Source organism: Coloeus monedula (assembly GCF_965178545.1).
Source record: "Coloeus monedula genome assembly, chromosome: 16".
Taxonomy (NCBI): Eukaryota; Metazoa; Chordata; class Aves; order Passeriformes; family Corvidae; genus Coloeus; species Coloeus monedula.
This window is the reverse complement of record NC_138796.1, coordinates 5,344,270-5,371,577: the sequence shown is the minus strand read 5'-3', so window position 1 is coordinate 5,371,577 and position 27,308 is coordinate 5,344,270. Positions and strand designations below refer to the sequence as shown.

Here is a 27,308-nt window from a genome sequence, read left to right as displayed (position 1 = left end):
GTACCAAACTACTTCAGTTTTCTTTGGCTTCACGAGTTTTGAGACTGCAAGCACTTCAAAAAATTGGGATCTCTCAGAAGAGAATAGAGTAGGGATCATAAAGTCTTGCAGATAACAACCAGCCAAGGGTTCAATACCTACAGCAAAAAGTAATACTTTAGTACCAGAAGGTTCCCATATACTTAATGATGTTGCTAGAAAGTAGTTGATCTGTTTGAACTGCTCTTGTTCATTCCTCTGCAGGAGAATGTTATTCCCTTTGCCTCTCGCCACTTTTTCATTCTGCCATGGGGAGTGTGCAGAGAGAGGGCCATTGAAAAAGCCATATAAAACCTCGAGAATGCAATAAGCAGAACATGGCACTTTTAACACGACAAAACTACCAGCTTAGGTAAGGCTTGAAGTGCACATAAACTCCTACACCTCCTCAGGCAAAGAGAGTCACAGTCTCACCAGAGAAACAGCGAAAGGAGTTTAGATCATAAATGCTCTTCAGATCTACAAGCTTTGCTGCCTGAATGCACAATGAGCAATTCAAGGGCCCAGACATCTTCAAATCACCCAGGCTAAGCCAGGAGTGCACCTGCCCTGTGGTAGCAACAGTTCAATATTCTGACTCAGTTTGCTCACCCAGCACAAGGAGGGTGATTTATCACCTTGGCTGATTCCATCACTGCACACCTTTTCCTGCTGTCCTGTCAAGACCTCCAGTTTCTTGCCTAAGCTCTGGAGTTTCAATTGCATTTGCAGTAGCTCTGGTATTGCTGCAAGGTGCTACTACTGCAGTAGGGGCAAATCCTCCTTGTGGTTTATTTGCTTCCCAATTTCACTGAGCAAAATGTTCTTCCTGGCAGTGATGGTGTCTGGTGGGGCTCAGGGAGACAGCAGCCATGTCCCAGGTATGGGCAAACAGTTTTCAATACACTTGAGGATCCGTCAGCTGCACCCTCAGCTCGAGAGGCAGCAGCTCCTTCCCACTGGGCCTCCTCTTGTCACTCCCATCTGCAGTCAGGTCTTCAAGCAGAAGCAGCCCACTGCCTTCTCCAGCTGCCAGATACCTTTCCAGCTTTAATCTGCAGATGCTCTCAGGGCCAGAGCCCCACAAGTTTATTCCCCAGCCTTTCCTCCAAGAGCTCCCCATCTTTCTGCTCATAATTCAGTTGCTCATAGCCAAGGGGGGAAGTGGAAATAATGTTGCCCTCAACGGCCCTGTCTTTCTATCCTCCAGTTCTCTGTTCTCTTCCATGTTTTAGTCTTTTCCCTCTCTCTGTGGGAGATGAAAGAAGGAGGAATAGAAGCAGCTGGACAATCAGCAGAAAGAAAACGAGCGTTATAGGAAGAAATAGAGATAGGGAAGAAGAAAACAGAGTAGAAATAGAAAAATAATAGGAAAAAATGAAAAACTGAGAAAGTAAAAGAACAGAAAAATGAAGTAATTGATGTTGATTTATTTTATTTTGTATCAATATAAATTGTTTTAATTTCAGTCTAAGCCCAAATAAGGGAGATGAACCAGAAATCTTGACGCATAGAGCTGGGCAGGTAATAAAGGGAGAAAGGGAATTCTCTGAGGCTGAGTACAAACCTGTCCCTCATCAGGGCCGCTTTCACCTCCTGCTTACGCTCACGACAAAACCTCTGCAGGGCCATCAATGTGGGATCGTCACGCGTGGCTGTGAGCCCTGCCCGGGCACAGCACCAGCCCCGGCTGCTGCAGAGCTGCAGGAGCAAACAGAATTCTGCTTTGTCCTGCTCCGGGAGCCGCTTCCCAATGATTCCATGAGGAACAACAGTGCTGAGGGGGATGGAGGGAGGGAGGGGTGGACCTTTTCCTTTTGACAATTAGATGGGAGCTGTTGAAAGCGGCTTTCATGGATGAATGCATAGAGAACTAAGGACGTCTGGCAACTGATTTATGTGATTAGTTTATTGTATAGCACAATTTCCCTCTCCCACATGAAACAGGTCTGTCGCTGGAGTTGGACTTCATAATTACTGAGCTCACTGCCAAAACCCCTCAGCACCTCAGAAGTCCGAAGAGGACCTCAAGTAGGGCACAGACAAAGCCAGTGGGGCAGGAGAAACCGAGCTAATCAGTAAACACCAATCTGGGCGCTCCACAGCTGCATAGGGCCCGATTTCCAGGCAGTTTAACATCTGTGGATTCCAGCGGGAGTCCTGAGTGCTCAGCTGTTGGAAAATCAGAGAACGGGGGGTTCGGGGTTGGGTTGTTTGTCTCCACCCCGCCGGTGTTACTGGGTTCTGGCAGGGCAATCATGACATCCAGTGGGAAACTCCTGAACTACAGCAGCATTTTATGGGTGGAATGAGCTGCTCCTGAGTCTCAAACTACAACTGAACGGTAAGATCACGGCAGGGAAACTGTTCAAGAAAGCTTCTGTAGTGAATGGCTCAGGACTAAGAGTCTTGTGCTGGTCTCCTGAAATCTCCAATACCTAAATGTGTTTTGAAATGTCTCTCCTTGCCAGGGGGAAAAACACTTGTTCTTTGGGAAAGAGTTGACAATAGCATCTCAGTGGGATTGATCCTCACACGGGATTCTCACTTCCATGAAAGGATTTCTTTAATTGTTTGTCTTTTAAATCGTGACTCCCTGACTTTTTGAGATGTCTCAATACCTACAAGGAGGCAGGGGAGGAACTTTTGACAAGGGCTTGTGACAGGACAAGAGGGAATGGCCTTAAGCTGAAGAGAGGTAGAGTTAAATTGGATATGGGGAAGAAATTCTTCCCTGTGAGGGTGGGGAGGCCCTGGCACAGGTTGCCCAGAGAAGCTGTGGCTGCCCCATCCCTGGAAGTGTCCAAGGTCAGGTTAGACAAGACTTAGAGCAACCTGGGATAGTGGAAGGTGTCCCTGTCCATGGCAGGGGGTGCAATGAGATGATCTGTAAGGTCCTTTCCAACTCAAACCGTTCTGTGATTCTCAGCATCCTTAATATTCTGTGAAATCCCAGTCATCCTAATAGTTTCCCTCAGCTCTCTATACTTGTGTCACTTGCCCCGGTGTTTGGAGCAAGCCTGGGGAGGATAAATTATTGGAAACTTAAACTGGACTAGAAGTTTATGGCATAAATAATTGGAAGTACAGACAGAAGTAATGCAGAAAGGACAAATAATCTCATAGAACAGAGGACATGTGCCTGTCTTTTATGATTTCATTCTGCAGCCAGAAGGTCTGGGATCCCAGCCACTGCTCGGTGATCACACACCAGCTGTTTCCCAAAATGTTTTTTCCCCCTCCAGTACCTAACCACGAGACCGGGGGGGATTTTCTTTCAAACATGTACTTTGATACTTTAATCCTCACCTCGCCATGAGCCCAGCACTGGTTTGCTCCAGCGTGTTTGCAAGGAATTACACCCCATGTCAGCCAAGGACTGAAGTGTCCCAGACGAGCAGGTTCACCCTGGGTGTTGGAGTTCGGATGCCAAAGGAGAGGCTAGATCCACTCGGGATCAGCTGCCAGGGGCAGCCCGGTCTGCGGAGACAAATCCCTGTGCAGTTTAATCTGGCTGAGTAAGGATCTAAGGATGCTGCAGTGCCATGCACATGTGTTCTCTGATTACGTCAGCGATGACGTTTCTCTACGTCACTGCATGACCTGGCCGCTCGGTCACTCTGGTGGGAACGAACCCCGCTGGGTTCTCCCCGCCCGCTACAAACACCGGCCCCGGTACCGCCGGCCCGGCCCCGCCGCCGCGGCTGCCCCGCACGTCATCCCGGTACCGCCGTGACGTCACGCCAATAACACGGGGCACGGCGTGACGTCACTCACCGGGCGGTGCTGCCGCCTCCTCCCTCGGTCCCTCAGGCCCCGCCCCCGCCAGCGAGGCCACGCCCTCTCTCCGCTGATTGGTGCTCGCGCCTCTGTCCCCGCCCCCCGCCCCACCTTGCCCTGCGCCGCGTCACCGGATTGGCCCCGCCCCGCGCGCCACCATCTCCAATTGGAGGACGGGGGTGTTGAGCGACAGCGCTGTCGCCCAGTAAGAGAGGCGAGGGCTCCTCCCCGCGCGGGCGGCGGTGCTCGCTGTGTGAGGGGCCGGGGCCGCGCGTCCCCCGCCCCGCCGCGGCACCGCCGCGACCCCGCGCCGAGGGCTCCGGGCGCCTCCTGCCGCACCCGGCCCCGCGCAGCCCTCTCCGAGCGGCGCGGGGCGATCGCGACCCCTCCCCGGGCAGGGCCTGCGGGCCGCGCCCCGCCGCCCCCACCCCTCCCCCGGCCGGCCGCTCCCTCCCTCCGCCGAGACGGAGCGGGTAATGGGCGGTCCCGGCCCGTAGCCCCCGGCTGCGGCTGCTCCTCCTCCCGGTCGCAGCGTCTCGGCGGCCTCCGCCCGATGCTGGCGGAGCTCGGGGTCTCGGCGGCGGCGTTGTGAGCGCTCCGGCCGGGCCGCCGCCGCCATGTCCGGCGTGGTGCGCACCCTGAGCCGCTGCCTGCTGCCGGCCGAGGCCGCGGGCCGCGCCGGGGAGCAGCCGCGGAGGGACGGCAAGGAGCGGAGCCGCGATGCGGAGCGGGAGGCGCGGCGGCGCAGCCGGGAGATCGACGCGATGCTGGCCCGGGAGCGGCGCGCTGTGCGCCGCCTCGTCAAGATCCTGCTGCTGGGCGCCGGCGAGAGCGGCAAGTCCACCTTCCTCAAGCAGATGCGGATCATCCACGGCCGCGAGTTCGACCAGAAAGCGCTGCTGGAGTTCCGGGCCACCATCTACGAGAACATCCTCAAGGTGAGGGGCGGCGGAGGGGGGATGGAGGCCGGCGCCGCCACATCCCGCAGCGCCGGGAGCTTGGGCCGTGCCCCGAGCCGCCGTCGGAAAAGGATGTGAGCGCTCGGCCGGGGCGGCGGCTGCGCCCCCCGCCTGCCCCGCCGCGGCTCTCGGTGCTCCCTCCTCCCGGGAAGGGGTCTCGGTGCAGGTGTTTCGGAGGGCGGGGACCTTTGTGCTGCGGGGGGCCGGGGGATGTGGGCTCCGGCGTTACCCGGCTGAAAGCTTCCAGGAAAAAGGCTCAAAGAAAATTTCCCTGCAAAGGGGATTGAGAAAAGCTTTGTGGAAACGCAGAGGAAAGAGGATATAGGTGTGGCCTGCCTTCTGGGAAAAACATTATGAGAGCATCCTCGAAGTCGGACTTGGAGAAACTTCAAGATTTGAAGAAATTAGGAGGAATTTCTCTACTTTTGCAAAGTATCCCCAGTCTGCGTACCTCGAGATGGGACAAGAAAGGGGTCCTTGTACGGATGCTGTGGCTGCAAGTGGTTGTTCCTTGGTACATTTTCAGAAATGGGGGAGTGTAGGCCCGCAGAGTTGGGCAGTGTGGGCCGTTATCAAACCTAGAGCTGAAAGGGAAATAACTTTGGTTTGGTGCCTTTGCAGGAAAGTTTTTGTTCAGTGTGTGTGCAGGCTTTGTAGTGCTGGCAGCGTATTTCTGTATTGACTGGAGAATATAAAACCTGCTGGTAGAGCCTTTGGTCTATAGACCCATATTTCCCAAATTAGGGAAGGTCAACCTTGGCAAATACTGTTTCTTTTAGGGTTACAAGCTTTGATGTCCTGTGCAGGTAGAAGTGATCGCATTTCAGAAAATACCTGAAGATACATAAAAAGCTCACTCAGGAGTGTCTCTCTCTTCATCTTCATAATTTTTCCCTAAAAGAAATGCTGCTTTCCTGCCTATATTTTTCTATAGGACTGTCTCCATTCTTTTGTGGGCATGGATTTGTGAGGCTATGTGAGATTTCATACAAAGTTAAAGGAAAGGGAACTGTGCAAGTTAAAGATAACGAGTTACTTTTGAGTTTCCAGATTTGTGTTTAAATAGAAGCTTTATGTGCACTTAATAAGTGCATGCATACAATGACTCTTGTTTCTAAGAATGCTGCTAGTCCATAAAGGGCTTTCACTTCTGTTAATGAACAGGAAAATTGTTGTCTAATTTTCTTTTCCTTTTTTTTTTTGTCCATTTTCAGGCTGGAGCCTATTAACTGCATGAAAGTTGAAATTTACAAACTTCTCTCTGATTGTAGCTATGTGAGCAGAGAGAGTGTTACAATTTTTTTAAATCTATGTGCCTAGAAATAAGGAGTCTTATTTTAGGTTTCAAGTAGTAGAAAAAGCTTTTAGGGAAGCAGTTTGTGAAAATGGAAAAATCTGAGACTCCTTCCTTTTTAAGTTGTCTAAGCAGTAGCAGTTATGGTAAAATGATGTAATATTTTATGTATGCAGAAGGTGTAGAGCTTTCAGCAGTAGAACTTTGTGTGCTTTGGAAAGGAAAGTGTCTCCTTCTTGTAGTAGGGGAGGCAGAGTCACACACTTGAAACACTTGTTTGCTGGATGGCTCTGGGCAGATTTGCAGAATTCAAAGTAGAATCTGGGTCCTCGAGGTAGCAGTCAGGTGTTCTGATAGTTAACAGCACTTGGACTATGTCAGTTGAATCTTTTAAACTCTTTTAATCCTGAAAATAAAATTTGGAAGTAATTTTAAAGTGAGTTAATATGGTTCAGCAGATCGATTGCTCTTTTGGCCTTGTAGATGGTGATTTGGGAGTGTTAAGGTTAGGTTAGGGCTCTCCTCTTGGTACATGTCAGACTCTTCCTTCCCTTGCTTCTCCAGATGACACAGGTGGCTCTTGCATATAAGAATACAGTTTACACTCCCCCCATAAAATTTTGGGGAATGGCTTGGGAATAGTAACTGTGGAAAAAGTAGGCAGAAGGAGGGAGGACAAACAAAGGGAACTAGAAGAGTTTTCTGGTGGGAAGGCAGTAGATGTTTTGTTTGCATTTTTGCTCATCAGAAAGAAACCTGATAACACCTTGTTATTCTGCCATACTCATCAGGAAGAAATCAAATACCAAGACAGAATAACGGCTTTCAAAACAGTGTGATGTTGTCAGTGCATTTATTTTAGGGTAATTGTGTAATACTCTCTTGCATTAAACTTTGTTCTGTGGATAAACATCTAGTATTTAAAGTAAACTTATTTAGCTTCTTTGACAAAATAAATTGTCAAGTGCACGTGATTGCTGCTCTTTCTATAACAGTGTTTAGACTACAGGTTCTTTTTACTTTTTCAGGAAGTTCCATGATCACCCACTAAGACTTAACGAAGCCAAGATCACCATGTGTTTAACTGACAGTAAAAGATCTCAGATGAATTTTTATCATACCGTATGTGGACAAAGTGAAGTGGAAATGATCCTATCAAGTAGCATATAAATCTGTGTGACATTGTCAAGTACAGCTGCAGCAACCTTAGCCCCTTTTTCCACACAGTCCTCAGCATGGTCAAACAATGGTCCTGCTAAGCTTCTGCAACACTGAGATCTGAGTTAGAAATGCAGTGTAAATCTCTGGGATTAAATGGTAAATTTTCATTTTCCAGCCATGACTAAACTCTGAAGGAGGAGCATTCCTACTGTCTTTAACAGTGCTGGATATTTCTAAAATGCTTATTGCAGTAGTGTTTAGGCAACTGTACAGCTTATGGAGAATGAAGAAACTGATTCAGAGAACACAATGTGAAACCTCTTGGAAAATAACAGTGCTGAGTGTAATTTGACATTAGTGTCAGTTTCCAGTTTATTTTGAGTTTTCACCTTGCTTTTCTGATATCTTCTTAATGCTGCGTTCTTTGTTTACCCAGTTCCCTCTGGTTCTCATCTCCCATTTTGGGGAAACCCTAGTTAGAAACAAAATGCTGAAGTAAAATAAACCTATGATACAGAATTTACTTTTCCATTTAGTACAGGTGATGGTTCAGGGCCTTGCTAGCTTTTTCTGGCATTTGTGGGATGGTATTCAAATACAGGAGTTTTGCTTTGGTTTAAGGTAAATAGTCATCGGTTAACTCGGGTTTTGCTTGTTAATCAAGGCTAAGTTTCAAAGTAACTTGTTGGAACTTTTGATGATGGAAGTGAAAAGCAGTAGTGTTAATGTTCTGGTATGAGTACACAGGCTTCAGGACTTCAGCACACCCACCTGGAAAAGGAAAGTGCCTAGGACAGGGCTGTCTGGCTGCTGAGGCGTGAATTTTAAGGTGACTCCTGGCTATGCAGAGAAACTTGGAAAACTTTCATGTACCTTAAGTTTCAAATCTAAGCAGTGTGTGGTGGTATTACATGAGTATTTTGATGCTTTTCAACTGTGGCTACAGGAGTCTTTTGATACCTTCCATCCAAAACAGATGGGTTGGCCTTGCTGCTCTACTTGGTTCCTTTGATAAAAGTTAAAGAGCTCAGACACTCAACGAGTCACAACTCTGATGTTCCTTGTCTAAATGTTTTTTTGTTTCAAGTATGTGAATATCATGCTGCTTAAAAAAACCTGGTTTAGTTGCATAAGAAAATAATTAAAGCAATCTACAAGCACCAGAGTGGTACTTGCACCAGCTTGTTTAGGAGATTTCGATCTGAAGAGAGAAAAAGTTCAGCTTTTAAAAGCCTGAAGTATAATCTGTTGAGCTCTTTTGGTAATGTTAGTTTTCTTGTTGAGAATGGAAAGACCAGCTCAAGGTTTCAATACATCCATGAGTGTTTTCTTGTTGTTTGTGGCTTGAGCTGTAATGATTGTGGAATTGAAAAGTCTGGAATTGCAGAGGGAAGGACTGCAGAGGAAGTTATGTGTAATTTCATTTGTGAGCTCTGAGTGGGGAAAAAACAAGGAAAGATTCTGAACATGAAAGATCTTTCAGGAACAGTCCTTTGGGACTTTTGAGTGCAGCTGCAATACATGAGGGGATACCTGAGAGCATTTCTCCTTGATAGCAGGAATATAAGTGTCAGTAAAGCAAAGTAAGGGGCTTGTGCTGAAGGCAGTTTTAAGAATAACTTTAGACTTCTGCAATTAATACTAAATCTGGACTGTTGCTGGGACTCTGTGTACCTTGAATTTACATAAGTTGTGTTTATGGTGGCTGAAGTAAGGTGGTTGTACCTCCTGTCATCAACAAACAAACCAAGAAAACTCTTTTGCAACCTTCAGGTTTCAGCCAGGTACAGATGCAAACTCTGGGATATGGAAACAGATTATTCCTCAGTTTGTTTGGGAGCTACACTTGAAAGTGACCAAGTTATTGCTCATTTATAATGTAAGCATATTTCTTCCAGTAGCCTAAAAACTCAGGAGGAATACATCATGTAAACCCCAGTTACTCTTAAAATTACCTTTACTCCACACTTCCCTGGGTTTACATGCAAATGAATTTGGAAAGCCATTAGGAGGTGATGATGGTGACACTCCATTTGTTACTTCAGAGCTGTGATCCAGCTGTTTGAGTAGTTGGTCTCAGGACAGTGTCAATCTCCTTTCTGCTGGAACAGCCTCTTCTCAGAGGAATGTCAGGGAGAGTGTAGGAACTGTGGTTAATTAGAACCTTTTCCTTTAAATTTAATATAGAAGTGCTAAAGTTCTGTAATAGAACAGCTTTTTAATTCTGATTATCTCTGCTCTGAGCTTATTTTATTAAGAAAAATAATATTCACTAAATTATGTAGAACAGACAAAAACCCCTGATGAGTCTTGTTGATCTTGTTGTTCTGGGTTCATTTAATCAATGCACCTCTTACTAACTTCTAGTTAGTATTTTCCAGTATTTTCTATGTCTTAAATGTAAATTCTATCAACTCTGGTGGTCCCATTGCATTTGGGGTGTCTCTTGGTTGGGCTAGGAGACAGCAGTCTCTCTTCATCATGGCAGATACTGGAAGAGGAGTAATGATCAGTAGCAAATGATAACTATTCATAGTTGTTCCAAAATGGAGCTCACAATGCTCTTGAGATGTAGTCATTAATATTGCAGAACATGACTTAGTCCCTGGAGACTGCAGGCACATACTTTGATGTCTTCCAGACAAAAGTTTAGTCACTGAAGTGACTAAATTTGGGAGGTTACATTATATTCACTTGGTTGACTGTACATGTATTTTTATAATTAGTTTGGAAACAGTGTTGGCAAAAAAATTAGCAAATTGCACTGTTAAAAATGTTTGCAGGAAAACTTCGGAGCAAGCCCTAGTGCACGTTGTCTGAAAAAGTTCAGTGCAAATTCCAACATGGAAAAAGCTGAAAAAAATTGGAGGCCGCAGAGTTTCCAAATGAGTTTCCACCACTTGCCTGGGATTTTTCAGCCTAGTGAAGGTCGGGAGCTGGTCTCACCCTGGCACTGAAAGCCCTGTCTGAGCACGTGTGCTGGGTACTGAATCCATGAGGGCAGCATGGCAGGGATACATTTGGAACTGCAGATGCTACTTGTTCTCTCTTAGAAAGCATGAACTGACTATGAGCTGATATTGGTGTGATGGTCTCAGGGCAAGCAGAAAGCTGGTCATACAAGTCTGAAAGCACTAACTGGGAACTTTTTGTGAGGTCCTGCACCAGTCGTCATCTCTGAGATCATCCTCTGTCTGCTCTGTGCTGAGTTACAAGTAAAGTTTGCACTGAGTATTTTCCTTCTGCTGCATTTATCGTCATTTTGCTGGGTTCAGTCAAAAACAAGGACTCTTTTCAGAGTTTCCAGACAAGCAGACATCGCTGCTGCTCCCAATCCAGAGACTCAGTGGCTAATCCAAATGTTTTTTAATATTTGTGTTCCTGTGGACGAGGTAAATGACACTTCCCCTTTGTTCCCATTTTTTATTTGTATGTTGGGCTGGAAGGTAGGTCATCTTTGCTGTTTGCCCTGCTCTCACCTGGGTGGTACTGGAATATGTGAGTGGTGAGAGGACATGCATAACTGGGGAGCCTTTCCGTTGTCTAACTGGGCCAACTGGTGCTGTTCCCACCCCTACCCTTGTGTCTCACCTCACAGCAAACTAATACAGGCAATGGAAATCACTTTTTATATAAATGACCAGGGTTTTAGTGATGTTTGCTCACTGGGTTGTGGGCTCAGGCAAATGACAAACCTGTCAGGACAGGGTGGAACTCCACTGCCAGGAAAGACGTCCCTTTTGATGGTACCTTGTAGTTTGACTGTTTTGCAGTGTGAAACCTTATCCTGAATAACATTGGGTTCTCTACTACTGCTTGGCTGTAATGCTCCAAGGACATAGATCAAAGAAAAACTCTGTTAATGCTTTTATGATGGTGTGCTGTAAAAATCTGATTGTGCTATCACTCTGTTTGTAGTAGGTCACCTTCTCTGCAGTGTTCCAGATGGCAATTTACAAACAGTGCATATGATTATATTCGCTAACTTTTTATTTTTAAAAATCGTGCAGCTGGACCTGTGTTCCTGTGGCTGCATCACCTTGTACTGTTCCTCTGGCTCCAAGGAATATCTGCAGGTTGAGGTGGGAGCAAGCCTGTTGGCAGTAGCTCAGATTTATATTGGTCTGTGTGAGATGAGATCCCCAGACTTTTGCCAGTTCCTTGTCAACAACAGGAAAAGCACTCAGTAGGAAACACGTTTGAATCTCCCTGTGCCTGCAGTGTTCCTGTTGCTTTGCAGCCGTAGGAGAAGACAGCGGTGCCTGTTAGCTGTGACCTGGAGTCCCCCAGGCAGTACTCTGCAGGGATCAGCACTTCTCTCAGGACAATAAGGTCCATAACTGATACCTAGATACTGGAGATTTTGGGGGTTGCTGTGAGGTTAAACAGTGTATTAATGGTCAAAGTGTAAAAAGTAGCTGCTGTAGTATTTCATGTGTAACAGTTACTGCTGGGTCTGTAATCTCAGACCCAGTAGCAGTTCCCTAAAATTATTTTGAGAAAATGCACTGTAGGAGACTCTTCTATTTGTATACAAACTCTGAGCAGGTTTGCATCTTCTCTCTGGACACTGACTGGAATAATCAGTTTTTTTGATCACTTGACTGCTGGTGTGTGCATGGAAGAACCTGGCCTTGCCTGTGAGTGAGTGCCCCCCAGACCTGTTGTGCCAATTCTGTGTATGGTGCTTAACTGAGGGGTGTTCACTTGGCCTCTGTGTTGGTCCATCTGGTCAAAGGTGTGAGGTTTTAAGGATGATGAATCCAAGTATTGGAGTATGTGAATAATTTAAAAAGTGAATGTTGTGTTTTATGAAGCAGCGTAAGTACAGATACAAGATGTGCTTAAATCATGCTGCTCTTTAGATACTGCAACACTTCGTTTCCTGTATTGGCAAATATCTCTGGCTTCGATTGACATTAGCTCGTGATAACCTTTCTAATAATTCCTACAAATTCATTTAATTATTATTTAAAAATACAAGAGAACCTGGATTTTTTTCAAAGCTAGGATGCTTTCAAGAGTAAAGGAGAAAAATTATATTTGAGCCGGTCCCAGTAATGAGCATTTGTGTAAATGCTCCTAAAGCCTTCCTACTGCTGGTGAGTAGCAAACATGCTCCAAACAGCTGTGTTGTGTCAGGCCAAGGAGCTCGGGTTTTGTCTATGACATGAAAAAACAACCCACAACCAAAAACGGGTACGAGCACAAGGCAATGTAATCCTTTGGTGTGCTCTTCCAGTTATTGGCAGCCTTTGGTTTTGGAAATTTCTTGAGCCAGGATTTGCGTCTGGAATGTAATCGAATAGTCCTCTTTGGACTTTCCTTCTACCTATTTGTCTTCATGGCTTTTTGAGTCCATTTTTGCTTTTGGCCAACATCCTGTGTAAATGCATTTGTCTGGCCGTGGCTGTGTAGGTTTCTAGTTCAAATTGCTGTTTGATAAATCATATTTGTCTAGCAAGGGGAAGGAGAAAAACAGTCTTTGTCTATTTCCTTTCTGCAAGTGGTTTGTAATTTCTGTAAGTTTCTTGTATACTGTGCCTTAATTATCTTTTTTTGAATCTGTGGATTTCTAGATTTAATGTTTTCTTCTGTGTAAGATGCAATACTTCATGAAGTAGATCACATCACATCACACTCTTGTTACATCTTCTTCTTCTACCCTGATTCCATTCAGGCTTTGTGCATGCCAGGGATTTATGCAGTGACTTGAATATATTAAAAATTATTAGGAAAGGAATGGAACAGAGAATTTCCTATTTTTTCCTCCCTAGCTGGTGCTTCCATTATGCTGCTGGTTTGCTATTTTCTAATGCCTGACACTATCCTTATCTGTGAGTTCTAATTCTATCCATCTGTGCTTATTCTGGGTCCTGCAGCATAAAAGCTTTAAATTAGTTGAAGTGTTCAGAAGTTTATTCCACATCTAAAGTTGTTGCTTCATTTTTTTTCCATGTTCCAAATTTGAAAACAGAATGGTAATTGATGGTGTTCAGCCTTATGAATGAAAGAGTGAATTGGCATTTTCTATAGTAGCAGAAAATGAGAAAAACTGTCAGGAAAGGGGTAGGAAAAGTGTCTTGCTGGTGTTTCCAGTGAAAGGAAACCTTTCCTGTGGTAGCTTGCTCTGCAGATTAATGAGGCAAGGATTATCAAATGCTCGATGAGGTTGCAAAATACAGTGTTACCAGTAAGTCTGAGATGCGAGAATAGCAGTACATAGGATCTAAATTTAGTGATTTCTCTGTTTCTCCTCATCTTTCTGACATCTGTTTGTAGCATTTATGGAACTGTTTTGTGGAGATGGAGAAATGTTAAGTTTAGATTGACTTTCTTGAGGATTTTGCTGAGTCACACTTTTAACTGCTAAGAGTTGGGAGGAAGAAACATTGACTATTTTACTCATTATGTAAAGCTTTTATTCCTGATGTGTTTTAGAGACACATCTTGAAGCAGATGTGCTCTAAAAAATTTGAGAGGTGCTGTTCCTGTGGGTGTGCATAGGACAGGATTCCTGCTAACCTCTATCCTGTTTTTTTATTTTCTTCATTCAGTGTATGTCTGTTTGTCAGTGCTGATGCTGATGTCCTACTACTGAATCACTTTGTCCCAGATCAGGCTCCACATGTGACTTGGTGGCAACACCTCTGTCTCTAGAGCACTGAGAGGAAGGTGCTGATGCCACGTGCTCCCCATGGGTGACCTTACAGTAGTTAATGCATTCCCACAGGGTCTGTGGGACCTAAGTTTAGTTCCTTCTCTTGCCTCAGGGAGGGTCAGACCTGCATTTCCAACGAGCAGCAGCCAGCAGATAAGTGACTATTCTGGGACTGGAGCAGTCTCTACGCCCTTGATTGAAACTGTTCTGTGGTTTTCTCCACACAAACAATGAAACTTTCCCTAATAACAAACAGTCTCTTGAGAACCTCTGTGTCTCCAGTGGAAGCCGGGAAAGTCAGAGTGATAGTGTGGGGAAATGCACTTAGACTGAGGTCCCAGTGCTCTTTTATCCAAGCAGGAATTGTGCAGTCCTGCAGCCATTCCTTTGAGATGCTCTGCAGTGGCTGTGAGATGGAGAAGAGTTAAACCAGCCCCAGAGCTGGAGCTGAGCAGCTGGGGGAGATCCTGCAGAGCTGCGCCCAGGCAGGAGAAAGGTCAGAGCTGCGTGGGCTGGGAGCTCTGTGCGGGGCCCGGGGCAGTGTGGGGAGGTGGTGATCCCTGGGGGATGGTGATCCCTGGGGGATGGTGATCCCTGGGGGATGGTGATCCATGGGGAAGTGGCCAGGGAGATGGTGATCACTGTCCCCCCCACAGTGCTGACTCACCATTTTATACACACCAGTTCTCACTGAGCAAAGACAAACCTGGCATGAAACACCTAGAAATAACTGTGTACTGCTGGTCTCAAGTCACCACCATGCTCTGGAAAAATCTCCCAAGTTCTTGACTGGGCATAGTGGGGAGCTGACCCTGCCTTTCAGTTGCAGCCAAGATGGGGGTGTGTGCAAGGGATGGTTTGCAAAAGTGTCTGAAGCTGTGAGATGTCGTGGAGGCATCTGCAATTCAGAGACAGAGCATTCTACATGGGTTTTTCATGCTTCTGTTTGTTAGTTCAAATAATGATCTAAAGACTTCTGTTAATAAAGGGATCAACTCTGCAACTAGGAATGAGAGTTGGCTTTTGGTCTGTATGATGGAGTTACTAAATAGTTATGTCTGGGATTTAAAGCAGCAGTTGGTAAATATATTTGATTTTAGTCTTTTTGTGGTATTGTGGAGATATATTCTCTACTTTATAAAAAGAAGTAACAATCAGTAGAGAATCATAAATATTTACATTTTTGGGAAGCTGCACTTCAGGAGCACTGTTGGGCAGTGACAACCACGACACTTTTCTTTGAATTCCTATTCTGTGACACTCCACTAAGTTGCTTCTCACTTCTCTCTCTAATCTTAGTTGCTATTGGGAAGTTGCTGTTGTGGTGCTGCTAAAGGACTGGAGAGCAGAAAGGTTCAAGTGTTAAGAAAACATACATGCAGTCTTGATAGCTTAAAATATGCAGAAAGAGAGATCAGTCCAGTAATGTGGAGGCTCATGTGAATAGCTGTGGAAACAGAACTTCAGTTTTGGAGATTTTTTTTATTTTATTTATTTTCATATCTCTAAATCCAAAGATCAACACAATGAGAAAAGTAATTCAATATAACCCACAGATTTTACTTGTGAATTCGATGGTACTTGAGATGCTGAGTCACCATTAGCAGTTCTATCCATTACTAAAATGGTGCTTGCTATTGAGAAATAAATATTGGCCATTGGAAGCTATTTATTGCAGGTGAAGTTGGATTCAAGACTGAAGCTTAGAATTTCCTTAACCTCATGTGTTTGGCTTGTTGCCATGAATATGAAATTAAGTTTCCATAAAAACTGCAAAAATGTGAAAATAAGCAGCTCAGTAATCCTGAACTGAAATGAGAGCTAGGTAGGTTTGCTTCCAGATTTCTCTTGCAGTATTAGAGTAGCAAAACCTACCTGTCACACATTGCTTAGCAAATGTGTGGCAAGTTCAAAAAGTAAGCTGATTCTGAGGAAAACTGGATCTGCTTTCCTGAGCCTGGTGGCTTTGGAATCTATGCAATGTCTTCAGTCCTCTAAGGCTCTTCTGATCTCCCTAATGCTTGAGAAAGCTGGGATGTCCTTTTTGGTGTCTAAAACCCAAATGCAAAGAAAAAGATGGAAGAACATGGTTTCAGGCATGGTGTTACTTTTAAAACTAGAGCTATGTTGATCACACGTTAGTTCCCAGACAGTTTTCTTAATTCCCAGACACTTTTCATACTCTCATTGATGTTTACTTTCATTATCTGTTGGTAGCACTGCTTGTTGCCATTAGCTGTTGCCGCTAATACTTTTTCCACCTGGGGAAATATTTTGTGGCTAAATTGCTTACAGAAGCAGGCTCTATCTTACTTCTGTTGGAGATGTTGCAATAAACAGTGTTTATGATTCTCTCCTGAGTTCGGTCTTACCAGAACAGTGTCAAAAAAATAATCTTCAAGTACCTTCAAGTCCTTGTTCTCTTACACTTTAATCTTTTTATCACTGACTTTCTTATCTGAATCATTCTTTAGGGCTGCAGGGTTCTGGTTGATGCACGGGACAAACTGGGGATCCCTTGGCAGTACACAGAGAATGAGAAGCATGGAATGTTTCTGATGGCCTTTGAAAACAAAGCTGGAATGCCCATCGAGCCTGCCACCTTCCAGCTCTATGTCCCTGCCCTGGGCGCGCTCTGGAGGGATTCGGGAATCAAGGAAGCCTTCAGCCGTCGGAGCGAGTATCAGCTGGTGAGTACATCCGTCTCTGTGGTGGGAGGAGAAAGTTCTGCTGTATAAATCTCGCCTCAGCTGAAAGACATCTTGCTACGTGCAAGATGGAGCCACCCTGTTAGCTGTTTGTAGGAGTGCTGTAAATCTGAGCACTTCAGCAGCAGAAACAAGTGGTAATTGGATCCAAACTTGAAAAACTACATGGCAGTAAGAGGGAGTGGAAAAGTGCATGACTGGATAAACTGGAAGAGCAAGAGAAACCAAAAAAGGCAGGAATTGGTTGAACTAAAAATATTTTAGCAGCTCAGTAGATCTGTTCATAGTAGGTCACTGATGAAGGCACACTTAATTTGTAACTTTCCAGTCCTGCCAGCCTGCACTGTATTGATACTGGCGAACTCTTCCTGCATGCAGCTCTTTTGAAGTGAATGCAACACCCATTCCGGCTGCTGCTCCCTGGCTGTTTCTTTTCATCCTGACGTCTGCAAGTGAAACTTGGATAAGCAACTGAAAGATGACAGAGTAAAAATGTGCTCTCTTCCCTGCTTTCTTGTTGGGTGTTCATGCTCTTGTGCCAAAATAGCTGCACTTCTGGTATGGGATATGTTTCTGACAGCTGTTCATAATCCACTCCTTTTTCTTCATATGTACAAGATGGAGAGGATTTTTTTTTTTCTTCTCTTTTTCTTCCCTGTTTTGTGGAACAGGATACTGATCCAAACAACCTGGTAGCACAATTACTGTTATCATTGTTTAATTAGAGGGGTTAAAGGATAGAAACATGGCTTTGTATAGTCTCCCTTAGACTCTTTCACAAGGGAAGTAGATACAGCTGAAGGAAAATCAGAACTAGAGAAATTGGATAGTGAAATTCTGATTTTTCCCTGATGCTGCTTTTCTGTGTGGGTTCTCTAGTGTCTGATGCTGTAGTTAAACTCATGTTGCAGCCCTTCGGTACTTGTCTGTCTCCACTAATAAGATGCCTGTTTGAGTCTTGTTGTTGCATATCTTTGAAATCTGTCTCTGAAGTATCATGAGACTGCCAAATAGGTGAAGAATAAATGAAATGGTGAAGTAAAACTGTCACAGGATGATTGAATAAACCTCACTTCCTTAGGCTAAAAATGAAACAATTTCCATGTTACAGCACTGGGGGCGGGGGAAGGATGTGCAGGGGGAGAGAGGATGGATTAATTGTTCCATTATTCCTAGCATCTGTAGACACAGGCTTTGCTGTTCTAAACACTGTTCAAATGTGAAATATAGAGATGGTTTGTGCCACGGGGAACTTGAATTTACCATGAAACAACTGCTAAGAGAATCCAGTATACTAAGCAATAGTGGCATCAGCAGCCTGTTAAGATTGTTTGTTTGTTTTTTATCCCTGGGAAATGCTATGGTCAAGCATGGATTTTGTTTGTCGAGGGAGATTCAGATGGGGATCATGTGGGAGGTTCATTCCTGTGCTGGTTAGCAATAAAGTAGTATCAAACTGGGGGGGGGGAAAAGTCCCATTTGTTGAATAAATAGTGTTCCAAAAGTAGTAGGCCTACCTCTGCATTCCCTGGCTTAGAGGATTAAACAGGAAATACCAAAAAAATAAAAAAGCCCCAGAGAAACAAAGCAGAGAGGCATGCAAGTGATCATTTGATATGCTGTCATCTTCAACATTGTGCTACAGTTCCATGGTGCATCCTTTTGGATGCCGTTGATGGAACCTGTGTAGTGTCGCTGGAGCAGCTGGAGCTGCTGCAGGCACCAGGGCTGTTACCCTGTCAGTAGTGCAACCATGAGTGTCACAAAAACACTGTGACTCCATCCCAGTCCCGCACCTGTGGCACTGACAACGTGAAAATCTGGGTGCTGTTATTTTATTGTGCAGGCTGCATCACCAGGGAATTAGAAGCTGCCTCAGTTGTAACTAGCACAAAGCACTTGGCTGCATAAAAGGTTTTTAAATGTAGTACATTGGTCTCAAGGATACAAATGCTGCTTGGATTAAACAAATTATTAACACTGTAGTAACTTGAACAAGTTTCCATTGCTTCCTTCTCAGTTCAGTAGATGTCTGATTGCCTGAGTATATGGGAAATAAGCAACTGTACTATTCCTTTTCAAAAAAAGTTTAAAACTACATAACATTTTAAAGAAAGAGGTGGTTTAAGGAGATGCCTAATTTGTAATTGCGTATGATATGTATAAACCCATACCTTCATTTAGTTTAAACCCTTGCTGGATATAGACTTGTGTAAATAAATAGAAGCCAGATATAGTGGACTCTGAGAAAATAAATCTTTTCTGAACTGATTTTAACTCAGGCTAAAGAAAACCTCTGCATCAGCACTCTCTTTCTTCCCTAGTATAAGCGAGCTATTAAATGGAATATGCTGGGTTTAAACTGAATTTATTATCTTTAAAATAGTTCTTAAACCATCACCAACATTTTGCAGCTTTACATTACTGTGATCTTTCTGAATGTGCCTTGACGCTGTTTGAAAAAACAACCCCATTCAGCATTGGCATTTTCTTCACCCTGGTCTTGGCATCAACTGAACACCAGCTTTTTTTTAATCGTTGTTGTTATTTTGGCTTCAAAGCTGTAGGATTATTGGTCTGCTCTTGAATGCTCTGTTTCTCCAGGAAGTTGTGTGACTGTTAAAAAGTAAAACATGTTGGTTTGTTGACTAGAGCTGAAACTTGCAGTGTACAGGTGCCTTCCTATGGTCTGCAATGCCCAGCTCAGTGGCTGACTCAGCAGTAACAAACTTGTTGAAAGAAAACAGCTCTGACCATAACCCTGTGCAATCTCAAAGCTGCTTCTCTGGCACCAGAGAAGCTGCCTCTAGGCATTTGAGTGTTTTCTGCTTTATACTCAGTGCCTACAAGTGCTGGTTGTAAATCCCTGTCTGGGTCTTAGAGCGTTTCAGAAGTGAGTGGGTGGATTCTACAATAGCAGGCTGCTTTTTTTTTGCTTTTGTCTTCCCAGCCTTTCTTAAAGCAGACTAACCATTTTTGCTTTCTTTTCACAAACATCAGCCTCTCGCTCTTCCCCTGCCCCAGCCAGTCCCCACCAACCCAAGTTCCTCTTTTCCTTGTATGGGAGCCAAGTAGTTTGGGGACAAAAGCTTCATTGTATGTTTGCTTCCATTGTCACGTCTGTCCTCGTTTTTTAACTACTGGAATAGGAATTCCTTTGTAATCAGAATGGGATTTTTCTCCCTTCTCGCCTGCCCTCATTATTCCCCCACCCCATTTTCTGTCTGTGTGTTAGAAAGGAATACATTGGTCACGAGTCTCCAAATGTCCTGTAACGATTGTTCTTAGGAGGGTGCCTGTGGTAGTTTGGGCAAGGGACTGGAAATCCCCCATTAGCAGCAGGGGGAGACAAATCCCACTGGGAATGGTTTCTCGAGAAAGGGCCATGGGATTTCCAGCAGGATTTAGCTGCGAGGGTGGAAGCTTCTTCAGTTTGAGCCTAATGACAAGTACTTGGGTGTACTTGGGAGTTTGGGTGTGTGTATCTGCAGGCTCTTTTTCACCCATAAATGACATTTCCTTTTATGCTGTAAATGGTGGAGAACAAGGCCAAGATAGGAATTGCTTTGGTCATGTGGTCTCTGTTCCATTTTGTGGTTTGGGATTTTTTTTTTGGTTTTTTCCATCCTCTCAGGTCTCTAGTGTGAGAATGTGAGAAGCCATTCACTTCTTTAATGTGTCCAGAGCAAAAAGTATTGACACAAGGTTAGATACTCTTTTGACTTCTTGCAGCTTGGTGTGCTTGATGTCATTGTGGGTAAAGATGGGATAAATAGGGCTTGTAAGGGGAAAAATATTATATTTTTGTCACGGGCAGAACAGATGTATAGTGATGAGCAGATCTGCCAAGGCCATCATGTGGCTTCATCAGTTCTTAGAGCAAAATTGACATTGTTGATATAGAGAATATGTTCGTGATCCGTCACCAGAATATCAATTGAAATTGTTGCTATTAATATTATTATTGACGTTCACTGCACTGTTAAAAGACTTTCTGGTGTTTTAATAGCTTTTTTAAAAAGAAAAAATAAATGTCAGCATTAATGGGAAGTTGTGGTTCCTGAGAGGGAAGTAAGACTCTTGCAAATATAGACAAAAACCTTACTACTGTGTCCATAGCTATTTTTAGATGTGTGCACAGGGAATTGTATGGAACGCTTCCATTAATACTTCAAATACTGAGAGCCTCTGAAGCCTTGGATGTGGGAAGACTCTGGAAAATGTTTTAAAGACCCATTCTTTTATATTCATTCACCATTCTGTGTGTGTTTGAGGTAAGGGGGAATTGGGGGTATTTGTAATAGGACGTGGGTCACTCCCCTGAGAATTAGATGTGGGGTTCGTTGTTTTTCCTTTAAGCAGACCCTGGAATTGGTTAAATTCTGCCTGCCAGGACAGGCAGTGTGCTGGAACACTGCAGAGGGAACAGCTTGCTCCTTGGGGTAGGAGAGCTTTGTTGCTGCATTCTCCCCATGCAAGGAGCTGGTGGCTTCAAAGCCTCACAGGCAGCCAGCTGTGTGTTCTGAGCAGTGTGGGGGGGAGGCACCAGTTATTCACACTAATTCATGATTCAGAGTAGGCAAACTGTGGCTTAAATGTCTTTATTTTTGTACAGAAATGCTCGGTACAGCAGTGATGTAATCAGGAGTTGGGCTGTACATTGGCCCTGAGGCACTGGGAGATTTTGTGGCTGTATTTGACTGAAGCCAAGTGAATTGAGAGATGGGGCAGCAGAGAACTGACTTAATGTGAGAAGTAGGTGATTTTTGAAGTGACATGTGCAATGAAATCTACAGCAATGGGCTGTATTTTGTGAGAGTTCTTCAGTGCACTTTAGCAGAGATTTCCTGAATCCTGAAGTATGGACTTTCCAACTGTTTATTTCTCTTCAAGATGCAATGGCAGAGTAGAGGCAGCCCTAAAAGCATGTTTTTGGACAATTTGCACTTTCAGCACATATGGCACAGCCCTGAAATGCAGGAATACTTGTGCCTGGCATCGCTGTAAAACACTTGCTGATGCACTTGAGGAAATACCGAGTGTCAAATCAAGCCCATCTTATACAATTGGCTGTGACACAAAAATGAGCTCTTCTCTTTGCAAACTACTGTTTGAATATGAGCTTACACAAGAGGCTCTGAATGTTGCCTATTCTGCAAGGATGATTTTTTTTTTTTTTCCCAGAGCCGTGAAACTCTCATATTTCATCAGTGAAATCCGCTGAGGCTTGACCAATGCTGGTGAGATATACAAAGGCAATAACCACACTGCTCAAAGGGCCAGCCTGGGAAATCTTGTTACCATTTAATGCATGTAATTGGGACTAGGCAGCAACTCTTTGCCAAATTACTTTTGAGCTCTGCGTGGGTATTTCCTAGCTTGCAGAACTCCTGTGAAACTAAATTATTTCTGGGAAGTTACGTGTTTTTTTTGTTTTCTTTTCTAGATCTGGATGGGACATACCACTCTAACCCACAACATTTTTTACAAAACAAGGGATTGACATAGAGCTACAGTGCAGAAACTCACGATTGCTGTTGCTGAGCCTTAATTTTTTGTATTGGCACACTATTAGTGCTGAAAGTCAAGTATATCTGTTTCTAACAATATTCTATGATTTATTTCTTTTTTAAAGCTAATTGTGAAGCTGTGGATGGTAAATAGGCTTGTCTGAAATACAGCTAGTACATGTAAGGAATGATAATGCTATATTTTATATATATATATATATATAATACAATAATAGTCCCTTATAATCTGGTTTTATGTTAGAATTCTGAAACTTTGCCTTATCTGACAAGAGATGTTGTATTAACCCAAAAGATCACAGACTTGCAGACTTTATCAATGCAGCATGAATAATGCCCTGCTCTGGACTTGTACAGAAGGGAGAGTTAAGAAGATGTTTCTTAGTTAAATATCTGAGCAAGGTTTTAGGCCAGTGTCATGGCAATTAAGTGCCAGAGATCCAGATTTAAATTCTTAGTTCTAGTTCTGTTTCCAGTCCCAAGAGCTCCAAAGTTTATGGTCGGGGTATGGAGTCTGACTCATCTTTGTACAGCAGGAGAAGTTAATTGCTTGTTTAAGTGTAATACTGCAAAGCATGGTGGCTGCTCTGCAGCAGGAAGGATTAGCAGCTGGAGTCCCTGGCTTCTAATCCTGTCTCTATAACCAAACAGGAAAAATTTTTTTTAGAGCAAGGTCTCAAGTAAGAACCCTCAAACAGAAGTGGCATTTTGTTAAAGGAGGTGAAAGTTAGTGAGTTATAGTTTAGGTTTCATTAAAAATTGAGAGATAACAAAGCAACATGCAGCTGGAAACCTTCACACAAAATTCTGTGGATATTGGCTAAGGCTGTGGAGTTCATCAGTTTGCGTCTGCAGAAGTTAAATCCTCAGTCTCCTATTATATTTGCAATATTCTAAAAATAAATGTTAAAATGAGATATGTTAATGGGCCTGCTGCCACCAGAGAGCTCCTGGAGCAGTGTGGGGTTTGGCTGTGCCAGTGTGTCTTGACAGTCAGGGATTCAGCCTGAGGACTGAGCTGGAGCAGGAGGCACAGTTGGAGATGTTGGCTGTCACCCGCAGGAAGGAATGCTGCACTTGGTACTCTCAGTTTTGCTTTAAGTGCCATTGAACAAGAGGTGAGAAGAACTTGCATTTAAATTAGGCTGGATTCACAACCATTTAGAGAATCACTGCGAGTCATTTTGAATTCTAGGAAAACCTGCTCTTGCAATATCTATTCTCAGTGATAGGAGCTGTTCTCTGAGGCAGAACCAACCTTTACCATCACAGAAAGCTGTGTAAGATGGGTAAAACAGTCATTAGCCATTCTTAAATACTGTCTGCCATTGGAGAGAAATAAGAAGAACCAGAAAGGTCATGAATTATGACTTTTTTAAAACAGTGCAAGTGGAAAAGTCTTGGAGAACAGCAGTTTGTTACTGTGCCTACCTGAAGCCTCAACCAAGCATTGAGTGCTAACTGCTCTGTGGAAAAATAGAAGGATTCTTGCCATGAATTTCTCCTGACCTCAGGTTATGACAAAGTGCAACAGCTGGGTGAAATGTAGCCTGCATGGAATTGGGAGGATAAGTTGGAAAGTAATGAGCAGATCATACATAATAAATAAGTGGATAACAAGAAATTGATATGCCTACCATATGGGAGCTGAGATGGACCTGAATAAAGAGAGCTGTGCTACTGGCTTTCCTGCTATTCTGTGTAGTGAATTCTGAGCACTCCACAATTTTTTAATTTTTGCATTATTTGAAGATCAAAGACTTGGTGCAAAATCACCTCTATAGTCTGTAAGATGTACAATTAATGCACTTCATTAGTGCTCTGCTCTCTATGGGCACCAAAAGGCTGAAATTCAGACTTAGTGTGGTCCTGCCTTTAACGTGCAGGTTCTTGGAGGCAGATTAAAAAGTCTGGTACTATGTAAGGCTTCCTGTAGGAGCTGTTTGCTATTGGCCCTTGGAAGCCAATACATCTTGACTGTATTTTTGGTGTGGTTAAGAGAAATGAGAGAAGCAACTTCATATTTACAGCTCCCATGGTGAAAATTCATTGCAAGAGTTTGCATCTTGCCTAATGATTGCCATTTTTCTGGTTGAAAGGTTTCTTTTTCCTTATGTGTATTTTACTAAGTACAGACTTTTTTTGTCTTTACCTCTTTGTAATTGAGCCCCTTAGAGCACTGTCTGGTTGTCCCAAAGGATTTTTCACTCACCCTTGCCTCTTTGTATGCGAATGGAAGTGGCTATGGTTTGATGTCTTACCTTCAACAACAGCACTGAAACACTAAATCTAATGTTCTTAGGCTGGAAAAGTCCTTTTGGCTCCCAGCTCTTGAGAATAAATGCCACCTTGGTTCTGGAAAGAAGCTTTAATTTTATTATGCATAAAATAATTAGAAAAAATACTCGGTATGTTTGTCTTTGCAGAATTGTTGTTCTAAGCCCTAATTAGTGCTACTCTAAATCTTGCAGGACTGTATTGAATATGAGGATTTGTTCAGAGCAAGTACAGCTGTAATTAATCTTTGCATTCCCATCAAGAAATGCTGGCACATGCTGTGAGAAACAAGGAAGGAAACTTTCAGTTCAGGCTGAGCCAGTACCCAACTGTAGCTACAAACCACTGAAGTAATCTCTTTATCCCTTTCTAGTGTGCAGGAAAGGTCTGGGCAGAGACAAATCCAGCCCAGTGAGCAGCCTTCAGCTTTTGATTATGCTGTTTAATTTCATACTCAGAAAGTTTCTAATGGACCTCAATCATTCAGGAGATTTTAAAATTGGCAACTAGTATCATCTTAGAGATTCCCAGTAATGAGAATGTATTCCAGAAATCTGAGAAGTGAGACACATTTAAGGGTGCACCCTTTGAATGACAAAGGGAGTCTGATGAAGGGTTCCTTCTGAAATTTGGTGGAAGCAGGAGAGAACTCATATATTCAGTAATGAGCATCTGCATAGGTTGAAGACATGGTAGCACAAGGACAACTTTTATTTTAGTTGCTACAAAAATACTTCCTTATGCAGAGACATATATGTTAATGTTTATCTGCCTAAAACCAAAGAATATTGTTTCTAGTGGAAGGGCTCCACTTGTCAGACTGGTTTCATCCCTTCAGTCTCAAAGATACAACTGAAAAGGAGACTTTTACATTTGTGTTACCATGATACGGGAGTTGAAAGTTTTTGTTGTATGAAAGCTATGTGCACTACTTAAGGATCCAGCAAGGACTGGCTTAACTGTGTGAAGGAAAAGAGAGAGCTCCTGCTACTTGCTGTGTGCTGTATTAGCAGCTTTCTGACCCTGTGGTTGGTTTCAGGAAACTGGGGGAAAAAAAACAGGCACTGTCCAAGAAGAGGTGACTGGTTTTGTTAAGCCTGTCTCTCTGACATGGCTCTCTCTGCTCAGAACAGCAGTGCTGACAGTGCACTTCAGAAAGTTCCAGTTTTACAAGTCAGCCTTTTGTACCTCATTTATATGTTCTTTATAGTGATTCAGCTTTCCTTTGGTTCCCATTCAGCTTTTTATTGGTACCAAACCTTGCGCTTTTCACCTAGAACTGGGGCAGCCAGCAAGGCTGTTTCCAGTGCCTTTAAAAATTTTCTAAAAGGTTCCCTTGAGAAAAAAACAGTAAGAGGTTAAGGCTTGGATTTTTCAATGGGGCCACTGATTTTAATAGGATAATGGGTAATGAATGCTTTCATGCTTTCCTGAATATCCCAGTTTATTGTAAGCTATGTAGGATCAAGAACAAGTAACAAGAACAGATGAACAAATAAGCAAAACATTAAAAACTAGGTCTGTTTTTATGAGAAAGTCTTAATGACTTAACATAGATTTGAAGTTGTTCTTGTCACACTGACAGTGAATTATGGTTAATGAGCCCATGTTTTTTAAAAGGTGGGACCTGACAGAAAGATGAAAAGGAAAATGCAGGTAGGATGTTTAGGCAGCAGTAACCTGCTCAGGTGGTGATGTTGTACCCTTGCTACCTATCCAGATCCTGCCCTTTTTGCAATGACCTCTCAAAAAGAGTATAATGTCTTTAACCTGCTGTTCTTCTGTCTATTCCCCTGCTCCTGCTGTTCTCAAAACAAGCCTGTTTTGCCTTAAAACATGAGGAGTTTTACTAAATGCACACCAGTCTTGGCTTCAGCTTACCTCGGGCTATAGCTCTGGGACAGAGTAATCCAGTGAGCAATAGGAAATGGTGGTTTGGGGAGTTCTGCTTTGCATTGTGCTCTTGCTTATGTTGGCACAAGTGGGTTTTTTGGAAGCTTCTAGAGAAGAGGCAGAATGCAGCCTGGGAGTGACTGAGCACAGCTGAGGGGGTGACACTGTGCTGCTGGGCAAGGAACAAGCAGTGGGCATTGCAAGTGGGCACGAGTTGCCTTAACCTGGTGCTTGTCAAGGAGTGATGACAGTATCTTTATCTCACTGATCCTCCTCCCAAGCAATGGTTCCTCTCCTGATGCCAAAGTAAGATGCCTGTACCTCAAAGATGAGTTTTTTCAATGTTAGTGTTCCAAGTTAGCAGAGTATCTGAAGTGTTCATGGACTGTTCAAATCCAGGCTCTGTTTCACAGGTATTGAGTGTGGAGGAGGAGGAGAGCAGAGGAAGGGAAGAAACAGTGTTTGACTTTTGGCTTCTGGGTTTGTATGCAGTGGTAGCTGTGCAACAGGGGAGGGTTTCATAGATCAGATGACTTAAGATGCATCTGAATGTGATACTGTTCCAGGAAATATCTCAATGCTCCAAAGTGCCACAAACCAACCAGCTGATAAGCAGACACTAGTGGAGGGAGCAGAGCTGTTGAGTTCCCTTCCCAGAGAAGGGTGAGGTTAGCTGTGTGTTTCAGTTCCTTCTCAGCTGCACTGCTGGGAAGGCTTCTGTCACAAAGGCAGAAGGCAGCATGGTCCCCACCTTCTCATGAGTTTGCAGCTATACCTAAAGCAAGTCTGAGGAGTAAACCTGTTTTGCTCTGTTATTGACTTAGGATTTGGGGGAGGGCAGGAAAACTTCTTGGAAACATCATGCAAGATTTTCTGTTTGAGAAAGTGGAAAACATGTTGCTCTGAGAAGTAATTTATTGACACCTTTCAAATGTCTCCTCTGTATACAACACGGATTCCTGCAGTCAGACTGTGGCAGACTTGTGCTTCACTTGGCTTTCCTCCTGAACAAACTGTTGGTGTTTGTCC

General features: G+C 43.8%; 1 protein-coding gene across 1 annotated transcript in view; it reads left to right on the top strand.

Moving 5' to 3' along the window:
• The first annotated feature begins 4,074 nt into the window (after positions 1-4,074).
• GNA12 (G protein subunit alpha 12) overlaps positions 4,075-27,308 on the top strand; it is a 41,550-nt gene continuing 18,316 nt past the window's right edge. The window contains exons 1-2 of the mRNA XM_082292310.1: positions 4,075-4,736; positions 16,348-16,563. Of these exons, the coding sequence (XP_082148436.1) occupies positions 4,416-4,736; positions 16,348-16,563 (537 nt within the window). The 5' untranslated portion in view covers positions 4,075-4,415. The remainder of the gene's footprint in view (positions 4,737-16,347; positions 16,564-27,308) is intronic.